This window comes from Gavia stellata, chromosome 1 (genome assembly GCF_030936135.1).
Source record: "Gavia stellata isolate bGavSte3 chromosome 1, bGavSte3.hap2, whole genome shotgun sequence".
Lineage (NCBI taxonomy): Eukaryota > Metazoa > Chordata > Aves > Gaviiformes > Gaviidae > Gavia > Gavia stellata.
Window position 1 is genome coordinate 94144722 of NC_082594.1, and position 23876 is coordinate 94168597.

The 23876-nt window shown below is 44.2% G+C and overlaps 1 protein-coding gene across 2 annotated transcripts in view; it reads left to right on the forward strand.

Annotated features, from left to right (window-relative positions):
• Positions 1-23876, forward strand: part of OTC (ornithine transcarbamylase) — a 37886-nt gene that overhangs the window by 5285 nt on the left and 8725 nt on the right. For both annotated transcript variants that reach the window (XM_059825363.1, XM_059825372.1), the window contains 2 exons: positions 13559-13646; positions 19886-20039. In XM_059825363.1, coding sequence (XP_059681346.1) covers positions 13559-13646; positions 19886-20039 — 242 coding nt within the window. The remainder of the gene's footprint in view (positions 1-13558; positions 13647-19885; positions 20040-23876) is intronic.

Sequence of the window (23876 nt, forward strand, 5' to 3'; positions counted from 1 at the left end):
CAAAAATAGGAAAAGAATGGTAGCTAATTGTGTTTCACCTTGCATATTCATGTCACAAGCACATCCTTTGGTCACTGAAATTTCGCCCGATCATTCCAAAATATGATAGATCAGAAATGAAGTAACAGGCATAAGTAAGCATTTCTGGTGTAAGCTCCTAGTTGTACTGGCGAGATGCACATTTCCTAACATCTATTTTAGTAAGCATCACAAATTTAATTCTGTGCAAGCTCTAATAAATATTTTTCTAATGTATTATGCATTACTGTTGTCACATTTCAGTGTGTGTTTAGACTGGGAATCATAGAAAAGCCTTGATATAAAGTATGGAAAAAAAATATTAACATGATTACTTACAGGGGAAGATAACTTGATGGAGACATTTCAGAGTATGTGTTTAGACTGGGAATCGTAGTAACGCCTTGATATAAAGTAGGGGAAAAAAATATTAACATGATTACTTACAGAGGCAGATAACTTGATGGAGACTCCAGGGTATTAGCCTAATAAGATCAGGTACTGGAACATTATTCTTTCAGGATACAGTACTGCAAACACTGAAACACATACATATCTTTCTTATATGGTAGTTGTTCTGAAGTCAGTGGAACCACTGAAATAAATCATTCATGTGCTTGCACGTTAGCAAGGAATAACTATGAATTGGTGACTGTCTTATGGGTACATTTTTACACATTAAGGAAGGAGAAGCCTGCCTTTCTCACATTTAAGTTGACCCAGCATCCCTTAGGCTGACTTCTCCCTGGTGAAGCTACAGGAAACTTGTTGAGTATTCACATTTCCTTACGAGGTGTAAAGGAGGAGGTAAAAATAATGGAAGGAAGAAAGAGATGTGTTATCTGCAAGCATTTCTGAATTTGCCTTTGTATCCTCTGGCACAGCCATTTACCTGCTGATCCTTGTCTTTATGTAGACTTCTTGTGGCTTTCTGTTTTCTCCAGATAAGCAGGACTTATGACTGCGTTTCTCTTGTGCGTTCCTTCTCTGTGAAGACCACCCACCTTTAATTCTGGAGTTTTTAGTCCAGTTTCTAGTTGCCTGCCATACTGGTACATGGGCAGGTAATGATGAATTCTCTGAATCTGTTTATCCTTCATGCTTCTGTATGCAGAGGGAAGCACTATTTAGTCTTTGGCTTTTGAGGAAAGTTCAAATGAATTAACTTAAGGATGGGAGTTAATGCACATAAATTAAACCAAGAGGGATTAAGCTCCAGTGAAATAAAACCAATTTATTTCTGAGTGAGAGCTTCCACAAGGGAGTTTAATGCAGTTTAACTTCTGTGCATTAACTTCACACCTTCAGTTAATTGGTCTTAAGTCCCCTAAGCCTAAGACTTTGTTTCAAAGACAAGACTGAAGTTTTTTCTGTCCATGGAAACTATACATTTCAGCTGCTTTTTAACATACATGACTTCTCCCTTGGAATTTCTAACTCAAAACAAATGTGGGGTCACATGTGTTTCTTTTAGCTAAATAAGCTAATTTAATACCAATTTTCTAATGTCCAGTGAAAGTGGACATTGAAGTGGATTGGAGTGTTTACTTATAAAATACCTGAGCCATCTCAAATAGCATTTCCCACAAGTTGCACCTTCAATATGTTGAAAGAGAACACTTGTGGGACAAGGTTCTGGTGATGAGATTAATCTAAACAAACTTTGCAACTCTCAGGAACAACTAGATGAAAATCAATGGGTTTCATTATAAAGGAGTAGAGATTTGGAAAGCACTGGTTACAAAATCTCCTCTGTGCAGTGTCTAGGAGATTGTTGCCATATACTAACACCATGGAAATCTTTTCGGAAATCTTTTCAGAAGTCCTGCTGTCCCTATGCCTATAAAGAACACCATTACTGAAAAATAAATAAACAGAATCACAGAATGGTTGAGGTTAGAAGGGACCTCTGGAGGTCCTCTGGTCCAAACCCCCTGCTCAAGCAGGGTCATCTAAAGCCAGTTGCCCAGGACTCTGTCCAGAAGGCTTTTAAATAGCTCCGAGGATGGAGACTCCACAACCTCCTGGGGCAACCTATGCCAATGCTCAATCACCCTTTCAGTAAAAAAGTGTTTTCTGATGTTCAGAGGGAACATCCTGTGTTTCAGTTTGTGCCCATTGCACCACTGAAAAGCACCTGGCTCCATCCTCTTTGCACCCTCCCTTCAGGTAGTGATATACATTAGTAAGATTCCCTCTGAGCCTTCTCTTCTCTAGGCTATGCAGTCCCAGCTCTCTCAAACTTTCTTTTTACAAGAGATGGTCCAGTCCCTTAGTCATCTTTGTGGCCCTTTGTTGATATGGACATACTGACTCCCTCCAATATGTCCATGTCTCTTGCCTACTGAGGAGCCCAGAACTGGACACTCCAGGTGTGGCCTCACCAGTGCTGAATAAAGGGATGGATCACTTCGCTCCACCTGCTGGCAATGTTTTGTCTAGTGCAGCCCAGAATACCATTCGCCACCTTGGCCAGAAACGCACATTGCTGGCTCATGTTCAACTCAGTGTCCACCAGGACCCCCATGTCATTTTCTGCCACATTGCTTCCCAGCTGTGTGACCCGCAGCATGTACTGGTGCATGGGGTTGTTCTTCCTCAGGTGCAGGGCTTTGCACTTCTACTTGCTGAACTTCATGGGGTTCCTGTCAGCCCATTTCTCCAGCCTGTTGAGGTCCCTCTGGATGGTAACACAACCCTCTGGTGTATCAGCCACTCTTCCCAGTTTTGCATCATCAGCAAACTTGCTGAAAGCACACTCTGCCCCATCATCCAGATCATTAATGAAGATGTTAAGCAGGACTGGACCCAGTATTGACCCCTGGCGTACACCACTAGTCACTGGCCTCCAACTAGACTTTGCGCCACTGATCACCACCCTCTGGGCCTGGCCATTCAGCTAGTTTTCAACCCACCTTGCTACTTATCCAGCCCCGTACATCAACAGCGTGTCTATGAGGATTTTATGGGAGACAGTGTCAAGGGCCATAATGAAGTCCAGGTAGACAATACCCACTGCTCTCCCCTCATCTACCAGGCTAGTCATTTCATCATAGAAGTTTATCAAGTTCGTCAAGCTGGACTTCCCCTCAGTGAAGCCATGCTGATTACTCCTGATGATTTTCTTGTCCTTAATGTGCCTGGAAATTGTGTTTAGGATTAGCTGCTCCATCACCTTCCCAGGGATCGAGATGAGGCTGACTGGCCTGTAATTCTCTGGGTCCTCCTTCTTGCCCTTCTTGAAGATAGCGGTGACACCCAGGCATTGGGCTGCAGGGTGTGCCCTGCATTTAAACCGCTGTTGGATGGCAGTGGTAAGCACGCCCGTGGGAGGTGTGCTCAGGTAAAGGAGCTCCTCTGCTTAGTGATGGAGCTCAGGGAGGAGGTAAGCAGGTTGAGGGCCATCAGGGAATGCGAGAGGAAGATAGATGCTTGGAGTCGCACCCTGCCTCCCATGGTAGAAACCCAGCAGGCAGACAGAGCCCATGCTACAGAGAACTCCCTGTCCTTTCTCCGCCCAGCTGAATGTAGTGACTTGGAAGACAGGGAGCAATGGCAAGATATTCCTGCCTGATGCAACAGGAACCTGAGGCGCATCTGCCCAGCAACTACCTCACCTTCCCAGGTGCTGTTGCAAAACAGGTACAGTGCTCTGCAAGGGGAGCTGGACAATGGTGAGGATGATAGTTCTCTCAGCTTGGAGGTGTTGTCGAGGTCTAGTTGGACCACCCCCTGCATCAAAACCACCTCAGTAAAAAATAAAAGACAGGTCATTGTCACAGGCGACTCGCTTCTGAAGGGAGCGGAAGGCCCAATATGTAGACCAGACCCACTACATAGGGAAGTCTGCTGCCTCCCTGGAGCCCAGGTTAATGATGTAAAGAAGCAGCTTTCTTCCATAGTACGGCCCTCAGATTATTATCCCCTTTTGATCTTTCAGGTACGCAGTGATGAAGTAGTGAGAAGAAGTCAAGGGTAATGAAGAGAGATTTCAGGGCCTTGGGACGACTGGTCAAGGGATCGGGAGCACAAGTCATGTTCTCCTCTATCCCTCCAGTTGCAGGGAATGATGAGGGGGTAAACAGGAAGAGCCAGCAGATCAATGCCTGGCTGCAAGCCTGGTGCTACCGGCAGGACTTTGGGTTCTTTTGACCATGGCTTGATTTACAAGACACTAGGCCTGCTGGTAACAGACAGGGAAATGGGTTCTAGGACAAGAGTTAGCAGGGCTCATTGAGAGAGCTCTAAACTAGATTCGAAGGGGGACGGGGAGGTAAATGGGCTTGCTAGAGAGGTGCCTGGGTATAGTAGCTCAGCACTTGTGGGGCAGCATACTAGTATTTTTGAGAACCAGAACGCCTACCATCCCTCAAGGGCAAAAATTACACGCACACCTCCCTCTCCGAAATGCTTATACACCAATGCATGCAGTATGGGGAATAAACAGGAGGAATTAGAGATCTGTGTGCAGTTGCAGGGCCATGATCTCATTGCAATTACTGAGACATGGTAGGATAGCTCACATGACTGGAACGCTCTCATGGATGACTCTGTTCTTTTTAGGAAAGATAGGCCAGCTAGGCGAGGTGGTGGAGTTGCTCTTTATGTGAGAGAGCAACTGGAATGTATTGAGCTCTCCCTGGGGGTCGATGAAGAGCAAGTTGAGAGCTTGCGGGTAAGGATTAAGGGGCAGGCTAATATGAGACACTGTTGTGGGTGTTTATTACAGGCCACCTGATCAGGATGAGAAGCTGATGAGGCCTTCTACAGACAGCTGAGACTTGCCTCACAATCACAGGCCTTGTTTCTCATGGGGGATTTCAATCACCCTGATATCTGCTGGGAAGGCTACACAGCCAGGCATGGACAGTCCAGGAGGTTCCTCCAGTGTAATGATGATAACTTTCTGGCTCAGGTGGTGAAGGAGCCAACAAGGAGAGGTGTACTACTGGACCTAGTACTGACAAACAAAGAGGGACTGGTGGAGGACATTAAGGTTGGGGGCAGCCTTGGCTGTAGTGATCATGAGAAGATAGAGTTTAGGATCATGTGCAGTATGCACAAAACAACAAGTAGGATTGCAACCTTGGACTTCAGGAGGGCTAACTTTGATCTCCTCAAGGAACTGCTTGGAGAAATCCCATGGATTAGGGCTCTAGAGGGTAGGGAGGCTCAAGAGAGCTGGGTGATATTCAAGTCCCACTTCCTCCAAGCTCAGGATCGGTGTATCCCTAAGAGCAAGAAATCAGGCAAGGGAAGCAGGAGACCTGCATGGTTGAGCAAGGAGCTTCTGAAAAAGCTCAAGTGGAAGAAGGAAGTTTACAGTACATGGAAGAAGGGACTGACCACTTGGGAAGATTACAAGAATGCTGTCAGAGTATGCAGGGATGAAACGAGGAAAGCCAAGGCCTCCTTGGAATTAAACTTTGCAAGGGATGTCAAGGTCAACAGGAAGGGTTTCTTCAAGTACCTCGGAGGCAAAAGAAAAACTAGAGAAAATGTGGGCCCACTGTTGAATGAGACAGATGCCATGGTGAAAGATGATGCAGAGAAGGTGGAGTTCCTGAATGCCTTCTTTGCTTCAGTCTTTACTGCTCTAGCCAGCCCTCAGGAGTCCCAGACTTTGGAGGTAACAGAGAAAGTCTGGAAGAAGGAAGACTTTCCCTTGGTTGAGGAGGATCAAGTTAGAGACCAGTTAAGTAAACTGGACAGCCACAAGTCCATGGGTCCTGATGGGATGCACCCGCCAGTGCTGAGGGAGCTGGCAGAAGTCATTGCTGGGCCACTCTCCACCATCTCTGAAAGGTCCTGGAGAACAGGCAAGGTGCCTGAGGACTGGAGGAAAGCCAATGTCACTCCAGTCTTCAAAAAGGGCAAGAAGGAAGTCCCAGGAAACTACAGGCCAGTCAGCCTCACCTCCATCCCTGGAAAGATGATGGAACAGTTCGTTCTGGGCATCATCTCAAAGCACCTGGAGGAAAAGAAGGTTATCACAAGTAGTCAACATGGATTCACCAAGAGGAAGACACACCTGACCAGTCTGATAGCCTTCTACAATGGCATGACTGGATGGATAGATGAGGGGAGGGGAGGGCAGTAGATGTTGTCGACCTTGACTTCAGCAAGGCTTTCGACACTGTCTCCCACATCATCCTCATAGGCAAGCTTAGGAAGTGTGGGTTAGATGAATGGACCGCGGGGTGGATTGAAAACTGGCTGATAGATAGAGCTTAGACTGTTGTGATTAGTGGCACAGAGTCTAGTTGGAGGTCTGTAACAAGTGGTGTTCCCCAGGGGTCAGTACTGGGTCCAGTCCTCTTCCATATATTCATCAATGACCTGGATGAAGGGATAGAGGTTGCCCTCAGCAAGTTTGCTGATGACACAAAACTGGGAGGAGTGGTGGACACACCAGTAGGCTGCACTGCCATTCAGCGTGACCTGGACAGGCTGGAGAGTTGGGGAGAGAGGAACCTTATGAAATTCAACAAAGGCAAGTGTAGGGTACTGCATGTGAGGCGGAATAACCTCATGCATCAGTACGGGTTAGGGGCTGACCTGCTGGAGAGCAGCTCTGTGGAAAGGGACCTGGGAGTCCTGGTGGACAACAGGATGACCATGAGGCAGCAATGTGCCCTTGTGGCCAAGAAGGCCAATGGCATCCTGGGGTGTATCAAGAAGAATGTGGCAAGCAGGTCGAGGGAGGTTATCCTCCCCCTCTACTCTGCCCTGCTTGAGGCTGCACCTGGAGTATTGTGTCCAGTTCTGGGCTCCCCGGTTCAAGAAGGACAGGGAGCTGCTGGAGAGGGTCCAGCAAAGGGCTACAAAGATGATTAGGGGACTGGACCATCTTTCTTAGGAGGAAAGGCTGAGGGACTTGGGTCTTTTTAGTCTGGAGAAGAGAAGACTGAGGGGGGATCTTATTAATGCTTATAAAAAAATACTTAAGGGGTGGGTGCCAGGAGGATGGGGCCAGTCTTTTTTTAGTGGTGCTAAGTGACAGGACAAGAGGCAACGGGCACAAACTTGGTCATAGGAAGTTCCATCTAAACATGAGGAGGAACTTCTTGACGTCGAGGGTGGCAGAGCACTGGAACAAGCTGCCCAGAGAGGTTGTGGAGTCTCCTTCTCTGGAGATATTCAAAACTCTCCTGGAGGCATTCCTGTGCAATCTGCTCTAGGTGAACCTGCTCTGGTGGGGGGGTGTTGGGCTAGATGATCTCCAGAGGTCCCTTCCAACTCTTATCATTCTGTGATTCTGTGATTTGCTTTCTTTCAGTCTTTGAGCATTTCTACCAGTCACCAAGATTGATCAAATATTATCAAAACATTAATTTATAATGCGTTTTAAGAGAAGAGGTAACATTTGTGGCTTTTCCAATATACTATGCCTCTAAACTGTTTTATTCTGATGACATTGCAACTGTACAGAATAATGTACAGCTCCTTGTGGTATAATTCATTGCCCCTTTACTCTCTTGAACAGATATATTGTTGTCCTAATGCATATTTCTGAAACCCATATTATTTTACCATTTCTAAGAGTAGTAGTGGTGTTTTAAGTTTAATGAAGAACTACAAGTAACTTCCATAGGGTATTGGCAAAGTAAATCCAGTTTTGTGCAGCCTACTAGATTTATTGCTATCACTGGCTGTTATACTGGAAAATGTCATCTGTTTGCAGTTAGAATCCCATACCCATTCTGCATAAAACCTTGTGTACTTTTTGAAAACAAAGATGTTCCACATGGTCATATATTACTTGTAAAATAAACATCCTCAGGCATAGTATAAAGGTGAATGCCCTCATTTTGTTATAGCATTGGTGTAAAATATTCTGATTGTCACTGATACTCTTAAAATATACAGTTGCAGTTACATTTTAGCGGACAAATTATAAATACATCCAACCATTTCACAGATGCTGAATGCAGACAATATGTCACAAGGTAGAATTGGAGAGGAAACAATACAGGCAGAAAAGCTCTGTATACCTTCTTTCGTTGTGCATTGGAAGGTACACGGTCTTAACAGCTTTACAGACGTTCACTGCCACTGGCTTTAGTGGAATTACTCTCAACTCACTCCTCTTACAGAGCGGGGTGAGAGGAACATGATGTCCATGCCTGAACACTACTACATACAGTCACAGAAATAATTGCATCACTTCATATGTTCTAATGTAGTGGGGATGGTATTACATGGCAGGAATATAAGGTCTGGTTTTTGCTGGAACTTTGTTGGCTAGTATTATTTAGCTTGGCCACGTTACAGAGCTCTTTTAGCTTACTTCCCATTTAGAGCAGACTGCTTATCAGTTTTTAGGTTTGTACTTTAGGAATAGTCCTGTAATTGCTGTCTAGAGAGTTCTTTGTTATTAGTCTAAACTGAAAAATACTTTCTAGATTGTAAGTCCTGGCAGGCAGTGCGAAAACTATCAAATCCAAATCCAGATGTCTTGACATATAAAAAAGGATCCTTCCTTTGCATTTGAGAAGATGTCTGTGTATGTCTCCTGGTGATGGCAGGGCAGCCCCATAACTGTTTATCCAACATGTGAACTAGAGGATTCACTTTGGCCCACTTACCCAATGTAGCAGAGACAGGCTAGAATGAGATTTAACCCCTGTCTGTACAACCACCAGCACTCGTGTCCTACGTGAAAGAGTTTGCATAAGTGGGCTCAATAATGTGCTACAGCCTGAGGTATAAAACTGTCCATTTTTGAAAACTAACAGTAGTGAGAAGTGTGGACATGAGATAATAATCTATTCTGGCTCTGCAGTATGAACATTTAATACAGTTTGTTGAAGATACCAAGATTCATATGAACATTTAGCATGTGGCTTTGGATATGACCAGCTTGTGACAACAGAGAGGGTTAGATCTTCCAGTTTAACACAGCACTCCAGTGTGTGCTTATTTGCTGAATTGATGCCTGCATATCTTCAAAAGTCATCATTTTTTTCTTTCTACTAGTAGTCTGGATGAAAGAATCTGAAGCAAAGATTTGTTTTCTGCAACTATATACAAAGATAGAGCACAGAGTTCCTTTATTTCCAGATGGAAAGTTTTGGACGGAAATATGTTCCTAGGCCCTGCACAGATGGCCAGTTCATGAGCAGAAAGCCCAACACATTAGGACTCTGCTATGTACACAGACTCCAGGTGGTAGCTCCAACTGGGTTGCCTGATGTCTGGCTATTTTGAATAAATGGCCAGGTTCCTCTTTTTCTACCTGGGCATCATTTATAGAAAACAGAACATGTCCATAGGAGCCTTCCTGGACAGTGAAACATCTACCAAAGTATATGCATTTAGAAGCCTAAAATGCAGAGCTGTTGTATTGTGTGAAACTTGAGGGGATAAATCACTGACATAATTGTATATGACTTGAAAAAAAACCCACAAGAAGCTGGACAGGAAAACTTACTACAAATGACATTTCATCCTTGAGGTCTTGACTTAAAAACTTGCATTGAATAGATAGGCTGTAATATCTAGGCAACAGTTTGCATACACATACCCATAAATACAGTGGTTTTGTCTGAGCTGCAGAGAGGAGGTGAAAGTATTTGAGGAAATGTAAATATTTTTCCTGCCTTAATGCAAAAATGCTTCTGAATAACCAAGAAAGGAGGGCAAAGCAACCAGCAAATGTATAGTGCTTTTCTAACAGCAAAAAGTAATAGCAGAATAAGTGATGCTTCACTCTTAAAAGTTCGCTGTGTCTGACTCTAATCTTGTTGAGATTTGGAGCAATCCTTAATGATGACAAAGGGAAAGTAAAATCAGGCCCATTCAATAAAATGAGTACACACTGGCTGGATGGAGCAGAGATTTGCCCTTCAGATGTGGTCTGAGGCATCATTATTTTTAATCTGACTTTTAAGGAAATTGAGGCAGCCAGAAGGCAATGATTTGCCAGCATTATTTTTATCTATCTACTGCATTTTAAAGTCTAGAGACTGGTTGAACTGATGCAAAGTGGAAGACCTCACCTCAACCCTGGCTGCCCACATGGGATGGAAGTTAACAAGGGCTGCTCTGTGTTAGGGCCCCAGTTGTGGGGCCCAGGCCTGCTGCCTGAACCTAGTTGTTTGGTTTTATCTGTGAAAGGTTTCAGTGTTCACTCCTCGTTTAATCCCTTTTTGAAGAGGAGCTGTGGGATCAACTTTTTAATCTTTGACAGGCCTGTACAAACATCATGTTGAAGCTGCAGTCCTGGCTATGTCTGCAGTGCCATCTAATGGCTACAACCAGCCCAAGCAGCTTTTAACCTTTTTTTCTTTCTTTTTTTTTCTTCCTCTCCTTTTTTTCCTGTTTCTTTTAACGGCACGAAATTTGTAAGCACCTCCAAGAGATCACAGTTTGGTAGAGAAGTGGGGTCTCTGCTCTTCTGTGCTCTATGCAGCCTTTCTCTTCCTGGCAATAAAAATAGATTTTTATCACAGTAAAAGGCTTACTCCCCCACAGTGTTGTCTTGACAAGGCTGGTTTGTCCACACTGAGATTCTCTGGAAATTTCCTCTGTCATTCATACTAGTGACAGGGCAAGATCTCCCTGACAATTTCTCTATGAGAAGGGAGTTGTTCTTATGCAGAAAATCTTCCTCAGTGCAGAGAAAATGCCTTACAGGGCTACCTACAGCCCAGTTCAAATCCTACACTTTGTATGTTCCAAATTGTAGGACCCTGTGTCCTGTGCTAGGCTTATGCTAAACCATTTGTGACAATTCATAAAACAGCCCCCCTCAGGCTCCATCTTCCCAATATATGGCCACAATGGACTTTGCACTGAGATTCAGTGGAGGGAGGATTTAGGCTTACACCAGGCAAAGGCAGGGAGACTCAAGCTTTGGTGACAAAAAGCTGTTTTCCTCCCTGTCTGTGTCAGCTGGTTGCTTGTGGTAGGTTTCTAGTGGTGATGCAATGGAAATAAGTAAGGACAGAACCTGAGAGTTGCCCTTAGCATGTAGTTTGTCTTTATCCAAAATACCCTCCAGACACCTTCTAAGTTCCCCAAAGTGTTTTATATTCTTAAATGATGCCTGATCTCCTGATCTCCTTCTACAACAAAGTGACCCACTTAGCGGATGAGGGAAAGGCTGTGGATATAGTCTACCTAGACTTCAGTAAAGGCTTTGACACTGTTTCCCAGAGCATTCTCCTGGAGAAACTGACTGCTCATGGCTTAGATGGGTACACTCTTAGCTGGGTAAAAAACTGGCTGGATGGCCAGGCCCAAAGGGTTGTGGTGGATGGAGTTAAATCCAGTTGGCGGCCGGTCACAAGTGGTGTTCCCCAGAGATCAGTATTGGGGCTGCTTCTGTTTAATACCTTTATCAACGATCTGGACAAGGGGATCGAGTGCACCCTCAGTAAGTTTGCAGACAACACCCGTTGGGCGGGAGTGTTGACCTGCTTGAGGGTAGGAAGGCTCTGCAGAGCGATCTGGACAGGCTGGATCAATGGGCTGAGGCCAACTGCATGCGGTTCAACAAGGCCAAGTGCCGGGTCCTACACTTTGGCCACAACAACCCCATGCAATGCTAACAGGCTTGGGGACGAGTGGCTGGAAAGCCGCCCTGCGGAAAAGGACCTGGGGGTGTTGATCGACAGCCGGCTGAATATGAGCCAGCAGTGTGCCCAGGTGGCCAAGAAGGCCAGCGGCATCCTGGCCTGTACCAGAAATAGTGTGGCCAGCAGGAGTAGGGAAGTGATTGTCCCTTCGTACTCGGCGCTGGTGAGGCCGCCCCTCGAATACCGTGTTTGGTTTTGGACCCCTCACTACAAGGAAGACATTGAGGTGTTGGAGTGTGTCCAGAGAAGGGCAACAAAGCTGGTGAGGGGTCTGGAGCACAAGCCTTATGAGGAGCGGTTGAGAGAGCTGGGCTGTTTAGCCTGGAGAAGAGGAGGCTGAGGGGAGACCTTATTGCTCTCTACAACTATCTGAAAGGAGGTTGTAGTGAGGTGGGTGCTGATCTCTTCTCCCAAGTGACAAGGGATAGGGCAAGAGGAAATGGCCCCAAGTTGTGCCAGGGGAGGTTTACATTGGATATTAGGAAAAATTTCTTCACTGAGAGGGTTGTCAGACATTGGAACAGGCTGCCCAGGGAGGTGGTTGAGTCGCCATCCCTGAAGGTTTTTAAAAGACCTGTGGATGAGTGTGCTGGTTTTGGCTGGGGTAGAGTTAATTTTCTTCATAGTAGGTAGCATGGGGCTGTGTTTTGGATTTGTGCTGGAAACAGTGTTGATAAAGCAGGGATGTTTTAGTTACTGCTGAGCAGTGCTTACACAGAGTCAAGGCCTTTTCTGCTTCTCACACCACCCCACCAGCGAGTAGGCTGGGGGTGCACAAGAAGTTGGGAGGGGACACAGCCGGGACAGCTGACCCCAACTGACCAAAGGGATATTCCATACCATATGACGTCATGCTCAGCATATAAAGCTGGGGGAAGAAGAAGGACGGGGGGAATATTCGGAGTAATGGTGCTTGTCTTCCCAAGTAACAGTTACGCGTGATGGAGCCCTGCTTTCCTGGAGATGGCTGAACACCTGCCTGCCGATGGGAAGTGGTGAATTAATTCCTTGTTTTGCTTTGCTTGCCCGCGTGGCTTTTGCTTTACCTATTAAACTGTCTTTATCTCAACCCATGAGCTTTCTCACTTTTACTCTTCTGATTCTCTCCCCCATCCCACCTGGGGGGAGTGAGTGAGTGGCTGTGTGGTGCTTAGTTGCCAGCTGGGCTTAAACCGCAACAATGAGGCACTTAGGGACATGGTTTAGTGGTGGACTTAGCAGTGTTAGGTTAACGGTTAGACTTGATGATCTTAAAGGTCTTTTCCAACCTAAATGATTCTATGATTCTGTGATGCTCAGGTCTTTCCATGGTTTCCTGTTTAGGAATGGATTTCATTCTTCAGACCTAATCCATCCAGTTCCTTGGCTCACCTTGTAAATTCCTAACTATTGCAGGGTGGAGGGATGCTGGCAGTGCCCAAAATCTTTCCTTTTCTCTCTGTCATATTATAATTTTTAAGGCACTTGGTCATTTGTGACCAAGTTCAAGTTTGTTATAGTGTATGAGGAGATTTAGGGTTTTCTATCTGAGTGAATATACTTGAAGCTTCTTGCAAGGATGTGGAATTCCACCTAGTGACTCAGATGGCCCTCCTAGGATGCTAAGTCCCTTGAAGTAGAAATTCAACATGATGAATGGATTACCCAGCTCTTAACAGGGAGCCACAATGATGCTTTTGGCAATATGTAGCCTTGCAGCTTGAATCACTGTTCCTATAAACACAGATCAGAACTCATGCCTCAGGATTTCAGCAAAGCATCACATTTGAGTGGTTTTATTCCGAAATACATTTATTTGTGTTTTCTGTGTCAGACTTTAAGTGTTTGAAACATTTGGATGCCCTGCTGATTTTTACTTTTATTGCTGTAAATAGCTTTTACATGAAGAAGATTTTGAATCTTGGCTGTAAATATGAGGTACTGGTGTTTAATTTCTTTTTTAATTGTCTTCACTGTAGGATTTGCTCTCCTTGGAGGACATCCTTCCTTCCTTACAACACAAGACATACATCTGGGCACTAATGAGAGTCTCACAGATACAGTAAGGTTGGTAAAATGTCATTTGATTGATCACTATGTATTTGGTAGTTGATCAGGCTGAAACCTGTCTCACAGAATTTTGGAAGCTAATATTTTATTTCTGGAAAATGTCAGAAGGCACTCCAGACTTCTTAAATATTTACAAATCAGCTCACAGAATCTGTAGTTCAGTACACCATCATTCCATCCACTCTAGCTCTCCAAAACACCTCACAAGAAATATTTTTATCAAATTTGGCTTATAGAGTGTTAATGAGAGTGACAGTCACACAGATGGAAACATTTTATGAACCTCAGTAGTATAGCTGCACCGATGACAGCCCATATATTCAAACAAGACTAGAATCTTCTGGTTCTGTTGCTCCTCATGGAGCTAGAAGTACAGCTGACTGACAAATCAGAAAGCATAATCAAAAAGCAAAGTCTAGTTAGGCCAGCTGCTGGTGGGCCTTAGCCTACCTTCAGTGACTGGGTGGCACTGACAGCCACTCTGATCCCCCTATTTCAGCAGCACCAAACTTGACCAACACTTTGCAGCCTGTTTCTGACTTCATATGCCCTCCTCAACACCTGTACCCACTCTCAGGACTGCTGTGGAGGCTGGGCTATGGCATTGTTCTCTTACTGGCACCCTTGGAAGATCTCAGTCATGCCCATTCCCACATGCATGCAGGGATGGGTAGCTAGCAGCCTATCCCCATTGCCATGGCAGGGAAGAACTGAGCTCAAGGTTTTTCTCCAGTGGATTCCCTCCAATGTTGCAGAAAGTAGGCAGAACATGAGGTTGTCTTTTGCAGGTGCTCTTGCTGTTTTTCATAGCACTCCATGTATTAAAGACTCATCCAACCTCAGTATTATGCTGCTTTCTGGGCAGCCCTTTTGCAGCCTAAGGTAGATTCAGTCAGGCTCAGCTGTTGGAAGGTTAGTAGTGTCTGAAAGGTCCTTTTTGTTGTGGTGAAAGATATGCAGTGTCAAGCTCCTTAGGCTCAATTCAAAATATGTGATCAGCCAGCTGAGGTTCCATTGCCTCTGCTGTATACCACAGTTTTCACAGTCAGTGGGAGAGATTGAGAACTATGTTGCTGTTCTCTCTGTGATGAAATCCGAGGAAAATGTAAGAAAAAGACCAAACATTTGAACATTTTAAGTTTTCCTTTCTTGCCTTTAAATACTGAAGTGGAAGACATATGGGTATTGATAGTAGAAAGTAAAAAATTCAGTCTCTTGAGGCTTGAAAGTACTTAGCTGTCACTCGCTGCTAGATGCATAACTCTGCCAGTATCAAAGTAAGCTGCAACAATAGCATTCAGATGTTTCAACAGAAGTGTGTACCACTGGCTTGTTTTAGTAACCCCAAGTTTAAAAGCTTCAAAAATTGTGTAAACTTGTGGGCCTGCAAAGGGAACAAATTAATCTGAGACTTAACAGTGAAGTCTGAGGTACATTAGGCCACTGTGTCCGGTGGCCACTGTGGCCAGTTCAGCAGAGCTCATACACTGCCATGGGATTCAAATACATCCCCTCAAAAGAAATTCTTCGTACATCATGGGACATAGCCCCAGTTTAAGCAGGACAGCTATAGCTTCAACAAAGTGTGCCATTTAAATGCTTCAGAGCATATGCATCCCCGCTACAATTCTATTGGCATGAGAGATGGAGGATATTTCAAGTCAAACATACGTAGCTTACTATGTCGTATTAAAGGTGAATGGGAAACACATCAAAGGTAAATCCCCCACACTGATGTAAATAAGTAGTATTAGTCTCCAAGCGTCTTGCCTTTTCTTCCGTTCTCACTGTACCATTGTAAGCAGAGAGCCTCTCAGCAGAGAAGGGAGAGGAGGAGGAGAGGATGCTGACAGAGGGCGCAGTAGCAGGGAGATGGGAGGCTGGTGCTGAGAGGCTGGGGCTGAAGAGACAGAAGCTGACATGGTGAGCAGGGGTACCGGCATGTCAGGCTGGAAAGACGAAGATCAGCTATTTACATCAGCTTAAAGGAACTGAAATTGGGAAGGGATGGGACACACCAGAGCAGTGGAGAATGAATGAAGAAGTGCAGACGTGTCACATTTGGGAAGGAATGACTTCAGGCTCCAAGACAAAATGATGTGGAAGGATTGCAGTGCCACCAAAGGTGGCAGGTGAAGCCAAAGGAAGGGTTGATTTACCAGGGCCAATGTGAGATTGCACTGTGGCACTTGTGAATGGGAAGGGAAGGACAAATGGTGAGATGCTTCAGAGCAGTATGTCAGGATGCCATGTGGGCTCGTGGCTCCTTGGGGTCTAGGGAAGCTCCGGTGCTAAGGGCTCCCTCTGGGTCAAGCAGGACAGGGCCTCTTCAGCCGGCACCCATTCCACTGCACCCAGCCAGGGAGCAGGGCAGCTGGGAGGCATCCAGCGGCAGCCACAGCCCAGGGCATTGGGCACCTCTGTGGGGATGGGGGTGGGCCAAGACCAGGCTGAGACATCAGCCCGCAGGTGGGGGTCCAAGTCAGGATCAGCATGGGCATGGTTACAAAGCAGCAAGAGATGTGACTCCAAGAGAAAGGGGTTGGCCCTGATGGAGGCTCCTTGCAGTGCTGTCTGGGAGCCTCACCCCCCTGACATCAGAGTGATGAGGGGTAGCCCTCAGCTGCAGTAGCCCTCAGCTGCACTATAGCGATGCTGGCTCTGAGGCCCAGCAGCCAAACCTCCAGGAAGGGGAAGGATGCAGTCAGGGCCCTTAGGCAGTGGTCCCCTACAATAGCATCTCCAGGCACCATCCCACCAGATGTGCAGGACTGTCATCCGGAGGTTCTCTGCCATTCAGATGCCAACCCTGCAGCAAATCCAGGTGTGTTCTGATATGCAAATGCACATGCTTTGTATAGGCCAGTTTTCATTTCTTCTTCTTCCCAAATGGGATAATAAAGGACCATTAAAACTTTGGTTCACAGTCTCTTGAATGAACTTTGTTTGCACAAGCAAAAGGGAAAAAGAAAGACAGTATGCTACAAGAAATAAGGCAAAAAGTAGAAGCAAACACATGTTCCAGCCATTCTGGAGGAGTCCCCATTCTGTGGAGATAGCTCCCACTATACCCACTTCCCATGCAAGCCTTCAGCCCCCTTTTCTTTGTCACTGCTTGCTCTTCCAGGTCAAGCCCCTATTTATAACGCCAACTTGGGGATTTTGCTCCTCTGCTGAGTCACAGCAGTCGCCTGCTAGAGTGGAGTGAGAGCTTTCCCAAGTCCTTACAGAGCCCCACGTGCTCTACTTCACTCCTGCCCTCATTAACAGAATTATTATTGACTTTGCATAATCAAGGCTGAACAGTTTACCCAAAAGAACAACCTGAGTCCTAGTTCCTTGGCATTTCTTGTGAATGAAGGATAACATGCCCACCTCATTCAGTTAACATACGAATAAAAAAAGAATGCCTGTAGTAGACCCAGGGGGTATTTCAAATATTTACAGCCATGTGTCTAGGGCTCTGAAGGCCTTAGAAGTACTTGAGATTAAGACTTAAAGCAAAAGGGGCACAGATCTATAAAAGACCCCAGTTTTTATTAGAATTGCTGCAGGTAAAAGTTGAAAGCATTTCTGCTGTGAACATACTTTTGGTGACTTATTACCTGCTCATAATACAGTTCTTCCATGCTTCACAAGACGTTTACATTTATGCTGACACAGTAGCAAAAAGTTACCACCCATTAAGGAGCTCCAAGCCTTTCAGTGCTGTTTAGCATGACTGATATATTACGTGAAATGAAATATAAGTACTATATTTTCCACTGTAGAGCAGTTCCATTATGCACCACTATAGCTCAGTGGCCATAAGGTTCAGTGGCAGTACTCAAGAGCTCATAGGATGATTTTGCCAGTCCCCTGGCATTGTTAGGGGATGAATCTCTGCATCTATGGAGAACAGGTTTACTTCTCACCGCTTACTGAGAACATGTCCACCATATGCCCCTCTAAGACTATGAATGACAATGAAGTAGTCTTGTCAGAAATTTAAACCTCTTGAATGGATACATATTTTCAAAACAAAAACAAAACTACCTTGGATAGCAATATTCCACTCAAAATATATGCAAATTCAGAGACCAGACACACCAAAAAGGCTTACTTCTATTTGTGTTTAATTTGGGGTTCCTCAGAGGATATACTTGAGTAAAAATTTCCAGCTTTTCTCTGTAGAAATGCAAGTTTTTTTGAAAAGAAAGACATGCAGCATTCCCATACGCTCGTATATTTCCAAGCTCTGGGATTTTGAAGTTTACAGGCTCACAATTTTGCAAAAAGAATGACGAGAGTAAAAGGCCTTGTAGTTGGTGATAACATAGGAACCTTAAATGAAAAGTCACCTGATGAGCCTGTACTTACTCCCCTTCACCTTCCAAAACTTTACTGAAGACTCTTATCTAACCAGGCCTTTTTTCCTATGCAATCTCAGCCTTATATGGTTTCCTTTAAATTGATTTGATTACAGGAGATTTCATCTCCTCAGATGAGGTCTATTTTTTTTTTTTCTGAATTCAGTTTGGTTTTGATTTCACAAAGAATAAACCCAGTTTCCACCTGCATTTCCTACTATAAGATATGACATCTAGAAATGCTGGCAGAAGGACTGTCTGATGTCTTGCTGGTAAGTGTCTAATAATTCTAGTGTTTACTTTCAACAGATTAAGGAAGAAAATCCAGCAGTTTTCACTAGTTGGCAATTGATTATGACTGAATTTCCTCTAATGGCATACCCTGTAAAGGAATCATCTTCTTGAAATTCTTTATCAGTCATGTTGGGTAGGAATCAGCTGTCCTGACATCCTAAAAAAAAGTCTAAGAAAAATGGGCAATTTCCCAGCGTGATTGCCTCTTTTCCTTGACTGGTGGGACTGGCTATGTCTTGTTTAGGGTGGACAACTGTTAGATGGCTAACAAAAGGGACCGTGCATCCCATCCCTGATGACTAATTCAGAACAGAACAGGTTTTCCACAAACACATGCTTCAAGCTAGAATAAACACACACAGAGAAAAAGAAACTCGTGAGCTAAGAAGAAATAATGGCACAAACAGCAACTGTTCCAATACTTGCAATCAGTAAACACTCTGTTCAATTCCTCCTTTTAACTTGTAGCTGCTGTCGGCAGTCTTTTCTTCAGAGAGAGCTCTACAGGGAATCTTGTAACGTTTTATAAGAGTTTTGCTTGTGTGAGGAATGTCTGGTGTCAGTATAAAATATTTGTTACTGACTTCATCAGGAGATTTGTCTATGTAAAGGCCATGGCATTAACAGCCATATTTCCACAAGAGGAGATACTGGAATTCTTCATAGCTAATCAGGAAGATTAACCTGCAAGGGTTTTTCAGACTCTTCTATTCAGTCTCTTCCTTGTTTTGTTTTAAGGTCCTACTAGAGATAACATGAAAACACACAAAATGCTGCTTCAAAGTCATGCTTCAGGGTGTGATTAAAACACAGAAATGCAGAGAAATGCAGAGCTCCAATCCATGTTTAATTTATCTAAAGAATTCAGAGCATACTGAGTATGCTGTGCTAATCCACTATGCTAAGCTCTGAGTCTTTCACAGTTTGGCAAATGAGGCTAAGGCCAGAGTGGTACAGTGATTCCTGCATGCCCCTATCCATATACTGAGTTTCAAATTTGGGCATTACTTTAACGCTGATACCATGTGTGTCAATACGCAGGTGTGTAGGTAGGAGAAAGAACAGGCTGGTCTTGTTGGCTTCCTGTTTCTGTGCTCATTAAGATCAGTAAATAATTGTGATAATCTAAGACAGATCTGTATCCCTAATGCTCACAGAAGTCAGGCTACAGTCAATGCTACATTTGTTCTCTGCTAGAAGACTCAAGAAATCTTATACCTTATCTCTTCTGAAGCTATCAAATTCTTCAAATGTTACAGTGTCACACAATTTCTTATCTTCGTTCCGATACCTTAACATTTATTGATGTTACATCTGTAGCTACAGTCAAACACTAAAGAGAAAAAAACATAAAATACAACAGCAGTTTTCATTTACTCACTATAGTTTGTTAATAAGTAAACCTGCTTCTTTATTAGCAACTTGTTAAATGTCTGCATTTAAGTGTGCTATGCAGGCATGATAAATTATTCAGATAGCTGAAAAAATTTGATTCATTACCACTTCTCATTAATATTTATGTGTTGCACGCTGAAGAGTGCAACAGGGACGTACTTATTATGTTTGACTTGGGTATTTTCTGCCGTTCTCTAGGGTGCTGTCCAGCATGACAAATGCAATCTTGGCTCGAGTTTATAAGCATAATGATCTGGACCTAATGACGAAAGAAGCCACGATCCCAATAATCAATGGATTGTCCGATTTATACCATCCTCTCCAGATTTTAGCTGATTACCTAACTCTTCAGGTAACAATATAATCCCCATTTAATAACAAATTTTTTTTGCTACATGTTGGTCTTGGTAAGTACTTGGGCAAGTTAGGTTCAAAACCATTTATTCCTAGGTTTTTCTAAGTGGTAATTACATGGCACTTGTTATTGAAAGAGGTCTTCATCCAGCAATATAATTAAGGACCTGTTTAATTTAAAACAATTAGCTAGTCCTATCAGCTGTAGTGGGACTGAAGTTAAGCATAAAATTAAGTACTTCATTGGAATTAGGCTGCAATTCAAAAAATGTGCAAGGGGCTTTACATAGTAAGATAAAGGTGAGATGTTGGCTCAACCAAAGCCAGTGGAAGTTTTTCCACTGACTTAAAAAAGCTCTGTAGTTCACTCTTGATTATGCCCTAACTGTGAACAGTTTAAAAGGAATCACTATACATATATTAGGAAATTGGTTGAACAAATTTGTTTTGAAAAGCCAGTTAATGCTACCAGAGGAAACACGTAGAGTTCAGGCACTTAAACCTATCTAAACTTTGCTCACACCAAAGAATAGTTAAAAAAGATCATATTTTGTAGTTTAATCTAATGGAATGGTTGACTTGACAGCAGGATAACATTTTACACATAGAATACCAGATGTTTATCTGTGAACAGAAGGGCTATGCTGTTTTACAATCAATTGAGGAACTGGCTTATAAAAATGATTATTATACTGCAGTGCTGGTTGACAACCATGATGAACTCCTCTGACCTTGTTTACTTTCTGAATGAATAAAAATCACACTGCTTGAAAAAGGGAGGGCAGAATAATTCCCTGATTCATTCAGCTCTGTTTCTCAGCTGTCGAAGACTGTGCTGTGGGACAATCAGTATGTGGAAAAGATCTAGTGAGAGCAATATTAAATTATTCATACCTTAAACTTTAAACACTGAAAGACTCATACGTTTAGTGAAAATTACTTTTTCCTTACTTTGATTAGTATTTGTCATAAAATTGTCAACACTAGAAGTGAAGAGACCAGCAAAAATTGGTGAACTTGAAGCAAAAATGCTTCACATACCTCAGGATAAGGTACATGTGTGAGATCACATTGAGCCAGCCACAATGAAGTGTTCAAGTTACGTAAGACAGTAAGCTGTAATGAGAACATCAACAATCATTAAATGTCGTAATTTCATTTAAACACTGTGTGCAGATGTAAAACAGGTGATTCTTAAGGTTGTGTTTTGTGGGGGGTTATGTCTTGCAAATACCTTAGGTATTAGCATTTTATCACTTGTAAATAACAGGCTTCAGGAATAATCTGTGACTCATAGTCTAGACAACTATTGATATGTCTGCCCCTAAACCTGGTTTTATTCAGGCCACTGACTATGGCACCAAAGTTCAGAGTGCGGTTGCCCTGTACTCTATCTCCAGTCAATGAAGAGAGACTGCTGAGCATCTCAATCACCCTCTAGAGATGCATCTCTTTCTCTACTGATCTCCTGTGGAGATCAGCAGAATGAGTACATGCCCTATTGATCCTAGAATCATAGAAACATAGAATCGTTTAGGTTGGAAAAGACCTTTAAGATCATCAAGTCCAACTGTTAACCTAACGCTGCTAAGTCCAACACTAAACCAGGTCCCTAAGTGCCTCATCCACACGTCTTTTAAATACCTTCAGGGATGGCGACTCAACCACCTCCCTGGACAGCCTGTTCCAATGTCTGACAACCCTCTCAGTGAAGAAATTTTTCCTAATATCCAATGTAAACCTCCCCTGGCACAACTTGGGGCCATTTCCTCTTGCCCTATCCCTTGTCACTTGGGAGAAGAGACCAGCACCCACCTCACTATAACCTCCTTTCAGATAGTTGTAGAGAGCAATAAGGTCTCCCCTCAGCCTCCTCTTCTCCAGGCTAAACAGCCCAGCTCTCTCAACCGCTCCTCATAAGGCTTGTGCTCCAGACCTCTCACCAGCTTTGTTGCCCTTCTCTGGACACACTCCAACACCTCAATGTCTTCCTTGTAGTGAGGGGTCCAAAACCAAACACGGTATTCGAGGTGCGACCTCACCAGCACCGAGTACAAAGGGACAATCACTTCCCTAGTCCTGCTGGCCGCACTGTTTCTGATACAACGGCTAGGATGCCGTTGGCCTTCTTGGCCACCTGGGCACACTGCTGGCTCATATTCAGCCGGCTGTCGATCAACACCCCCAGGTCCTTTTCCGCAGGGCAGCTTTCCAGCCACTCGTCCCCAAGCCTGTTAGCATTGCATGGGGTTGTTGTGACCCAAGTGCAGGACCCGGCACTTGGCCTTGTTGAACCTCATACAATTGGCCTCGGCCCATCGATCCAGCCTGTCCAGATCGCTCTGCAGAGCCTTCCTACCCTCAAGCAGGTCAACACTCCCGCCCAACGGGTGTTGTCTGCAAACTTACTGAGGGTACACTCGATCCCCTTGTCCAGATCGTTGATAAAGATATTAAACAGAAGCAGCCCCAATACTGATCTCTGGGGAAGATCCGCCAACTGGATTTAACTCCATTCACCACAACCCTTTGGGCCCGGCCATCCAGCCAGTTTTTTTACCCAGCTAAGAGTGTACCCATCCAAGCGATAAGCAGCCAGTTTCTCATCATCCACTGCTCCTCCTCCATTGTGTCCTTGTATAGGGCAGCCATGGTAGAAGCTCCAGGTGAATATGAGCCCACAGGCTGGACTTTTCCTTCGTTTGAATACCTAGGGCAGCAGCAACAGCAGCTGGCTGTTCTTGTTGCATCAAGCACTGGGGAGCACGTCTTTGGAAGAGTGTCACTGCCCATTTTACATGATGAGGAAACAGGACCATAACAGTTGGTGCTCAAACAGAAGAAACATTTGACGTGGAGAGGTATCATAACAAAGTGAGCACTTACAGATATCTCAAGGGATGGCTCAGCTTTTGGACAACCATGGAAGCTTTTTAAAATTTGCAACCCTTTCCCAGTCAGCAGATAAGCAGAGCACTGTTTCCTCCAGCTGTGCCCATCTCTCCCCCAGTCTTTCCAGCATGTTCCTTAGCCCAGAGCTTGTCAGGAGATCTTTAGAGGGCAGCTGGGTGTCCGCCCCACTTTGCCAAAGGCATGCTGCACTGCTAGTTTCTGACCCACTTTCCATTCTTGCTTTTTTACCCAGGAGAGAGGGGGCAGGCAGGGGGGAGCTCTCAGCAGTATGCTGTGGGTGTTGGCACTGCCTGCTCTTTCCCTTTCTGACCTGCCCGTCTGCTGCCTTTGTTCCTCTCTGCACTGTATGCTGAGGTGGAGAAGACTGGTCTTACAGCCAGTAACATGTAATAAAATAGGATTTTAATCATGTAATGAACTTTACCAGGTCACAGAAGTAGGATTAACACTTGAAGAAGTGTGAGCCACAGCGTCTAGTTGTTACTTACCACAATTAAACTTCTTGTGGGATTTTTGCCAGGGTAAAAAGTTGTTATCTGAGTACTGCCTGCAAAAGGACTAATATAGGGATGTTGAATGGTACCACTGATTCTTTAAATGAGTTGAAAGTTCATATATAACATTTGGACTGCTTTCCTGCAATGCAAAGGCAATTTATTTGATTTATACATGCATGCAAACTACAATAGTGACACAGACTGCTAGCCTTAAATGTAACCACAGATTTTGTGCAGCTTATTTCTCTTTTAAAATGTCTTTTCCTTATCTCTGTAAATATTTTCCTGGCTGGATCTGCTCCTCCCTGCTGTCAGTACATACCCAAAAAGTGCTGCTTTTTTCCTGCTTCTTTTTTCTCGTGGTGCATTTGCCAGTGGAGCACTACATGCACTCTGGCCCGCTTCATGCTTAGCACATTTTTATT